General features: G+C 40.4%; 1 protein-coding gene across 1 annotated transcript; it reads left to right on the forward strand.

Annotated features, from left to right (window-relative positions):
- Positions 1-172: 172 nt before the first annotated feature.
- On the forward strand, positions 173-7,796 carry psmc4 (proteasome 26S subunit, ATPase 4; the record flags this gene model as incomplete). The annotated part of the gene is given in 12 exon segments (XM_079227718.1): positions 173-232; positions 236-280; positions 891-989; positions 1,415-1,601; positions 2,214-2,360; positions 4,673-4,782; positions 4,943-5,036; positions 5,298-5,465; positions 5,697-5,773; positions 6,161-6,329; positions 6,899-6,954; positions 7,110-7,796. Coding segments are annotated over 12 exon segments (1,326 nt in total). The 3' UTR covers positions 7,224-7,796.
- Between the last annotated feature and the right edge of the window lie 1,077 nt (positions 7,797-8,873).

Consider the following 8,873-nt stretch of genomic DNA (forward strand, 5'->3'; position numbering starts at 1 on the left):
ATTTTCCAATGTAATTTGTATCCAAAATAATGTATGTTTGTTTGTTATATATATGTATATATATTTTCTAAGAAGTATTGTAAATGTTCAAACCATCACTTAAGCACAATATTGTATTGTTTTGCATATCATCATTATTGGAGCTAACAGATAAATTGCCTGTAACCCAGAGATGAACGCCATTACCCATAAAACCCCTCTGCCAACGTCTTGCGTCATGACGTCAGACGTGTAGGCATATTTCAACATGGAGGACATCGTAGCTGTAGAAAAGAGCCCGGTATGAATTAGTGACATTGTTTCCTGTTTTTTCCACTTAAAACTTACAGAGTTTCTTCGGTAGGCCTTTGTGAATTTAAGTGTTTGGGTGTTGCTGTTCTCGGGTGTTTCGTCTCAGTGTTTCACTCTTTGTTCTCTCGTTAAAGAAGCCGGAATGTAAACCTGCCAATTCATTCTCTGTACGGTTTAACGTTAGTTGCTCTGTCACGCAAGTTAGCTGCTAGCGTTAGCTGCATGTTTGTTGAGCTTGAGAGAATGGATTTGCTTACGCTGACAATGTTTTTATTAAGCCGTACACAACGCGGATGGATGTGAGATCGTGTTGTTATTATTCCGGGAGCGTCTTGAACGGCTTTACATTTTCAGCTTTTACAAGCAGTTTAAGTAAGCTAACCTAGCTGGTAGCGAGCTAACGGTGACGTTAAGTTAGCTAAGTTGTTGTTTGTCTCTGGTAGGTGCTAGGTAATAACCGAGCAAATCGTGTATATCTTGTTTTATTCTGTCTTTTGCTCCTGAGCCGAATGTAGTCTGTGACGAGCTCTTCGTTGATCAATGATATTAAATGTAATTGTTTAACATTTTCTGTTATACTGATGCTTTCACCTTCACAGGACGAGATGCCAGCAATATTGACCTCCAGACCTCAGACAGGTCTTTCTTTCCTGGCACCAGAACCAGAAGATCTTGAGGACCTTTACAGCAGATACAAGGTCTCATACCTGTTAATTACATTTGTGTTGTGTGACTGCTTATATTGAAGGCTGTACAATGTGGGGCATGACCAGTTGCCCACTACATTGTTGTTTTAATCACAGAATATTTCACATGCTGCGAGTGTGGCGTTTTGGAACAGGCATAATGCATTCATAACTTACCATCTCGGCAAATTTCCTTTGCCAGATTGTAGATTTAGATTGTTTGCATGCATACGGTCTTCAAGGTAATCTTAGATTCCTCTCTTGACTATTAATTTACCTGAAAGTTGTTTCCAAAAGTTTGTTCTTAAATGTTTTTATTTTATTGTTCCGTTTCTGGTTCTTCAACTATTCATGTCCACACACAAGCTACAAACTTCGGTCAATGCTCTCCAGCCAGCTGGTTCTCACCCTTCTTTCCTTTTGTTGTGCGTTTGCAGAAGCTGCAGCAGGAGCTGGAGTTCCTGGAGGTGCAGGAGGAGTACATCAAAGATGAACAGAAGAACCTAAAGAAGGAGTTTCTCCATGCCCAGGAGGAGGTGAAAAGAATACAGAGCATCCCACTTGTCATTGGCCAGTTCCTGGAAGCTGTTGACCAGAACACAGCCATTGTTGGCTCCACTACAGGTAATTTACCCAAAATATACATATTCTGCCAATATTTTAAGTTATAAAAACATTGATGGCTGTGCTCATAAACAGCAACAACAAATCTATGTATAATTCAACCTATGGTAAATTTCAGGAGAACATTTCAAATTCATAGTATCATAACATTTAAACCTTAATTTGCACTCAAACAGTGTTGTGTGTTGTCCTTTGCCCAGATATTCTTATTGTGGCTGAAATTTTGTCCACAAATTAATGTCAAGCTTAATATTAAGGGGTTACTTTCTGTACTAACTGAACAATTCAATTCTTACTAGCATTACATTTCCAAGAGATGCATGGATAACAAAATAGTATACTTTAAAAACACAAAAAGAATGACTGAAAATAAATAGTTAAACAGGAAATGCAGAGAACTAAAAATAATTGTAAGAGCAAATGATTCATACATGCTGTGTATTTGAATGCTTTATCATGTTCTGGCTTCCAGAGTCTTGAGAGAACCTAGAAAGATATGTACTGTGTGTGTGGTTACATTTAAATTATTCAGTGTGAAGTACATGTTTTTAAATCTCTAATGTTTTGTTTCTGTGTTCTTTCTCCTTTTATTCATGTTTGTTCTGCTCTCAGGGTCCAACTACTATGTGCGCATCCTGAGCACCATTGACAGAGAGCTGCTGAAGCCCAACGCCTCAGTGGCTTTGCACAAGCACAGCAACGCTCTGGTGGATGTACTCCCTCCTGAAGCTGACAGCAGCATCATGATGCTGACGTCAGGTAAAACACTCTGAACCACTTTCTCCCAGAGGTTTTCTGGTTCGGTTTTAATAGCTCTTTAACAAAGACGACCATTTTCTGTGGACGAGTGTCACAGAAGATTTTACTATCGCCGTTCAAAAAATTGAATTGTTGATCAGTTGGCGATTTCAATAATTTTATAAATCTGTTAAAAATACATCCATGTAATATTCTTTAAGGCGTTAATGGTGCAATGTGTAATATATGTAGCACACAAAAAGGGCAGTATTTCAGTCCAAACATAGTAGTAGTTTGACTGTAAATCTAAATTTACAGTCAAACTACTAACCAACAGCAGGGCAAGAAAACGGAAAATTTAACCAAACTGCTGAAACTCTTGAGAAAACGACTCGTCGTTGTAGTTCATCCTCCCTGCCACTAGAAAACTACTTGGCTGGAGGACAGCAGGAGAATCTCCAGGGCCCTATTTCTCGTACCTGGCTTACTGAGTTAGCGGGCTAATTGTCAGGATAAGATGACGTAGGTCAGGCTTTCTCGGTTTCTCGAAGCAAGCTTAGATAAATCACCATAGCAACACATCCAAAAATTTAAACCTGCTCCCGGGCAGGTTTACTGAAATTCATTGGATAAGCTGGCCACTCCCACGGACAAAAAAGGCAGCTCCCTTCCTCATTGATGAAGGAGCGATATTAGTTATATTAGTTTTATAGGGAGAGAGTTCTTTCAGATCGCCAGGATCCATCCTTTACATCATCATGACTTCCTGTACGCGGCGATATAGATTTTGCCGGCAAGAAATAATTTATTTACGAGAGCTTCTCGAGCCGCAGACATTGATCACCACAGGCGCAGCTGATCGCCGTCTCAGACACAGACTATCAGCCGCTGCATGCCGCTGTTCTTAAGTTTATTTAGCTCTTAAGAAACTTATGGATGTGTTGAAAGCACTCATAATTATATGACAGTGCTATTAGTACACCATACATATCATTATTGTAGAACATGATTAAGGCGATCGTGATGAGAATACAGAGAATCACACACAATTTATTTTCACTGCTTCAATTGATTGAATTTCTGATTATGAATAATACATACATACTGATCCGCCCATACACATATTCAAACTCATATACACATATATAGTACATGATTCATACGTGCATACAGTACATATATCCTCATAAGTATATATTTATTCTTAAATATAATCTGATTGATTTGGGTGATGAAGCACTTCAAATTAGCCGATACATTTTCTCAACACTGGCGCATTTAACTTGTCTGATATATTTGCGACGCTTATGTCTCGCAGCGGGGGCAAGTGTTAAAGTTGCGTTCACGGCAACAATGTTGCAAAAACGTTGGAATATTCGCAACGCGTTTGCTGTGAATGACTACGGTATTGACTTCCTCATATGCCTTCATGATCATCTCCTGCTTCTCATTAGAGAAATTAAAAGAGGTTCCTCTGAGTTTATTTGCCACTGTACTGTTAGAACATTGTGGTGTCAGTGCTCGATTATTATCCCTTCTGAAGAGGAGCGGGCGCGCGCATTTATCCAGATGACTGACGTCTGGCTAGAATTAACGAGACCGTTTCAGCGCGGATCAGCCGTGAAGAAACCCAGATAGCCTGATGTCAATCATCTCGCTAGTTTAAGATGGAGATTAGGATATGTGCTTGACTTTGTTTAGCCAGGTACGAGAAATAGGGCCCAGGAGACAAACTTCCAGTTAGCTGATGTATCATGAATTCAGCAAGCGCAAACCCTAGCGCCGGGGGTACCATTCCAGGTAACTACTCAGACTCCCCACCAGCTGTTACGCGGTTAAACCCAGTGCTACCTCTGGCTACAACCTGCTTTGAGTCCTGGTGCGGAGGTTTGCGCTGGCTGTATGCTAGTAACTACAGCTAGCCTTCTTCTCACTTTTGCCACTTGGGATTTGATCCAATAAACAAAGACACGCACCCTGTACCTTTAATGTGACAAGCCCTCTGGGCTGCTCTACTTCTTCCTTCTGTCATGAGGGCAGACAGGACGCTAGAGTGTCAGTGACTCACTATCGCCTCTAGGTACAAGTGATATAACGAGACAGGGTCACAGCGAGCTGGTTAGTCTGCTCATTTCAGTAGATATCTTTGACATAACGTCAACACTGTTGCCTCTTCACATTCTGTGAACTGCTCATTTTTTTATGTTTTAAACTTAATTTCTGGCCAGATCATACACATTGCACCTTTTTATATAAACAAGGCTGGATAGCTTGTATGAAGTTGACTGTTGGAGTCACAAAGATAACTTTCCTTTCCACTTTTCTGTTCCCAGACCAAAAGCCAGATGTGATGTATGCTGACATTGGTGGTATGGACATTCAAAAGCAGGAAGTTCGAGAAGCTGTTGAGCTGCCGCTGACACACTTTGAGCTTTACAAACAGGTCAGTAATTCTAGAAAAATAACATTTCTTTTTTCATGACAACAACAACAAATGCTTTTCACAGATTTTACATTCACGCTTGCCTCAGTGAGGGAAAAAAAATCTCACATTTTTAAAACTTGCTCTAGATACATATAAACTGTTCTATTTCCTCTATCAGATTGGCATTGACCCACCCAGGGGTGTCCTTATGTATGGACCTCCAGGTTGTGGTAAGACCATGTTGGCCAAGGCTGTGGCACACCACACTACAGGTAAGTCCTCCAAATGAAAGACCTTCATGTGTTAATGTACTGAGATATCTGGTTGTATTTCAGTCAGAGTAGACATAAAAAGCCATTTCCCTCTTAATGTTGACAACCCAAGATGGATTCAAACACTATAAAACATATCTTACGCCATTATTTTAAATGTCACGGACACTGTATTTTAGTTGGAATATGATATGGAATATTGATAAGGAGTATGCACAGTGAATAGAATAAATAATCTTTGTCCAATCGCTCTGTCCCCAGCGGCGTTCATCCGTGTGGTGGGCTCCGAGTTTGTTCAGAAGTATTTGGGTGAAGGCCCTCGTATGGTGCGCGATGTCTTCCGGCTGGCGAAGGAAAATGCTCCAGCCATCATCTTCATTGATGAGATCGATGCCATCGCCACAAAGCGTTTTGATGCACAGACTGGAGGTAGGATCATGTGACTCGCATGGAGACTTGATGTATACAAATAAAAAATGTTTTAGGGACAAACTGTATCCTATTTTTTTAATTTTTTTTTTTTATTAAAGACACGGTTCTGATTTTAAGATGTTTGCTTTTCCCTGATTACATCCTTTTGTAAATGCATTAACAACATGATCCATGTTGATGATCCAAAAAAATCCATCTGACCTTTTCTTTTTTTTTATTTTTCTGCAGCTGACAGGGAGGTGCAGAGAATCTTACTTGAGCTGCTTAATCAGATGGACGGCTTTGACCAGAACGTCAATGTCAAGGTGAGCTTGGTTCACCTGTCAGAGAAAAAGCTCTTGAGATTCATTCACTATGCCCTCTGTCCATTCCTTCACCTTAGCGAGCACCCAAAGTGATTTATGTTGTCAATCTTCAAAACCGTAAATGGACTTTTGCTTAAAAGCAAATGCAGCACAGACTTGCACCAAAAAAGCCTTCAGTATTTAAAGAAGGTGGCTGCTATTTTCAAGCAACTGTGTTTTGTCTGTGAAAAATTACATTTCTAGGAGGTCCCGACTTCACAAATTGAAATGAAAAAAAGTTTCAACTTTTAGGTTATCGGATACTTTAGATGCATTCTGTCCAGAAGCAAACATTATGTGGAACCAAATGCCCGCTACCATCCTGCTCACATTCAAACTCCCTCTTAGGTGATCATGGCCACCAACAGAGCAGACACGTTGGACCCGGCCCTGCTACGTCCTGGTCGTCTGGACAGGAAGATTGAGTTTCCTCTGCCCGACCGCCGGCAGAAACGTCTCGTTTTCTCTACGATCACCAGTAAAATGAATCTCTCTGAGGAGGTCGACCTGGAGGACTGTATCCTTTTGGTTCAATAATGCGTTGTAGTGGTTTGGTTTACATTAGTGGGTGTATGCAGGACTGGATGGTACATGTGTTAGTCTAGTACTTAATCCGTGTATTTGGGTGGGTAGCTGTTTTGCTCATGGGATGCTCAAATTGTGTATTGTTACAACTGTAAAACGTATAACAGGGTAGAGCTTGTGTTGAAATATAACCAGTTTGTACAATACAAATTGTAATTTCACAATTTTCAATATTGGGACAAAACTTAATATCAGTCAGTTGGGAACAAGATCTAAGACTGTAACTTTTCCACAAGTGTGGACATGCACACTATCTAATCTTTAACTCAAAAGAGCCTAATGGCAGGAACTGATTCGTGCAAAAAGTGAACTCGGACTCACAAAGAAAACTGATCAAAACATACAAAAGCTGGTTTATTTTCAGTTTAAACGGTGTGAAGGGTGAAAGTCTGCAGCCTGTTTACACAACATCATTCCAGTATTCCTTTAGTAAACACAGCTCTGATGTTTTATTGCTTTTGCCATTGATGTGTTGTTCAGTTGTCCTTAACTGATGTACAGATGTGGCAAGACCAGACAAGATCTCTGGAGCCGACATCAACTCCATCTGCCAGGAGGTGAGCTAGAGTTTTAATTCCATGCATCTTTACATTTCTTTTTCTCGGAGCAGTGCAACATGAAAAGCAATAGGGAGCGGGAACAATCTTTTACTTTCTGTATAGAATCCATAAATGTATGCATTTGATTTTCATTTCTTCCTCTGCTGTCTCAGGCTGGCATGTTGGCAGTACGTGAGAACAGGTATATCGTCCTGGCCAAAGACTTCGAAAAAGCTTACAAGACCGTCATCAAAAAGGACGAGCAGGAGCATGAGTTCTACAAGTAGAGAAAAAAAAAATACATCCTGGGGGGGAGGGGTTGTCCAGACACAAGTTCATGATTGATTTAAGTCTGTTTCTGTATCCACAGTGTGTCGATTTTCAGTCACTTTGGCATTGCTTTTTTGACTAAATTTACTCACTGCACAAGGCCTATTGTCAGATTAGACCCGTCAGCCTCGTCTCCAGCCTTGAGAAGACACTATGTGAAGGAGTGCTTTTTGTACAGGCACTCTACTGGTTCCTAACAATATCTGGCCCCGACTGTAGCTAGGATAGAACATTTGTATCTATATGTACTCCCGTAACAAGACATTACATTAAAGAAAATCCATTAAAGATGTTTTCCATAACAAAACGTAAATAAATGGTGGTTGTTTTTATGCCTTGAAATATATGGCTTTTAATTTACGATACTTAATTATACAACTTGTGTTGTGATTTTTCTTGTCATTGACTGAAGGTTTTAATTAGACCTGCAACAAATTGACACTTGTCAAATCAGGTCGTAACTGTTGCCCTTTAGGGTGAATTTGATGACCAGGACAAATTATATCTAAATAAATTGTGTATTAGCCTGATTTTTCAAATATGGACCATATCTCTCTCTCTCTCACACACACACATCAAAGTGTTATTCATGCTGGTATCACATCAAACGCATGCTCAACATCCATTTCTTTAATAAGACTGATTGTTTAATGGCTGAGACAAACTTCAGGTTGTTAGCAGCTGAGGCCATACATCATATGAATATACTCTTTTGTGGATATACTCCTGCCAGTGTTTGGATTTTGTTGTTGACAGAGTAGACCAAGGCGGATGCCGATGCAGGGCTGAGGGTCACCATTGGTGCTTAAATTCTGCCTTCCGTGTTGCGCCATGGCCCGCAGCTTCTCTTGATTTAAGTCTGCCCATGAGTTGAAACAGTGCAGCTGGAGGTTGTAGCGCTCCCTTCCGGCCACAAGAGGGGGGGAAACCGTTCATTATCGCTTCCAAGCTGCAGTGCCGGTAAAACTTACACAGCATATATGACCTTTGCTCACCAATAGTGTTTACATGGACAGGTTAAAGGGAGATTTTGGGTGTTCTGAAGTGGGGTTGTATGAGGTACTTATCCATCGTCAGTGTGTTGCCTACACTATGGCGGTCGGCAGTTTGGAGAAACCGCTGTGGCAGCACGGAACCTTGTCTTGATGTAGACGAGGTCAACAGCAAAACTGTTTTTTGTCTAATTAAAAGGGCTTACCTAAAATATTTAGAATACAGAATATTTTCACGGTTTTATGTGACCGCCTTTTCCAGGGTGTTTCAAATTCAGCAGTTACACAATTTGTGGCTTTGAAGAGAACATAGGTGGATATAACTCTTTCAGTTCTCGGTCGGGAATGGTATGGTGAAACAGTGAAAATATTCTAAATATAGCTAATTTTTTAAAGGGGCTAAAATATGTTTTGCTGCTGCCCCTACCATCAACAATACATTGCTTATACTTCTGTCTCTGCTTCTCCAAACTGGGGTGTGCCGACTACCATGCAACCCCACTTTAAAAGTTTTGAACAATCCATTCAAGCTCCAAAGACCCTTGAGGAATAGCTCAGATTTGACTGCAGTACATTTACTTAAAGTTAGAGTAATGCGAGAATCTAAAAATGGTT

This window comes from Taurulus bubalis, assembly GCF_910589615.1.
Source record: "Taurulus bubalis genome assembly, chromosome: 12".
NCBI lineage: Eukaryota > Metazoa > Chordata > Actinopteri > Perciformes > Cottidae > Taurulus > Taurulus bubalis.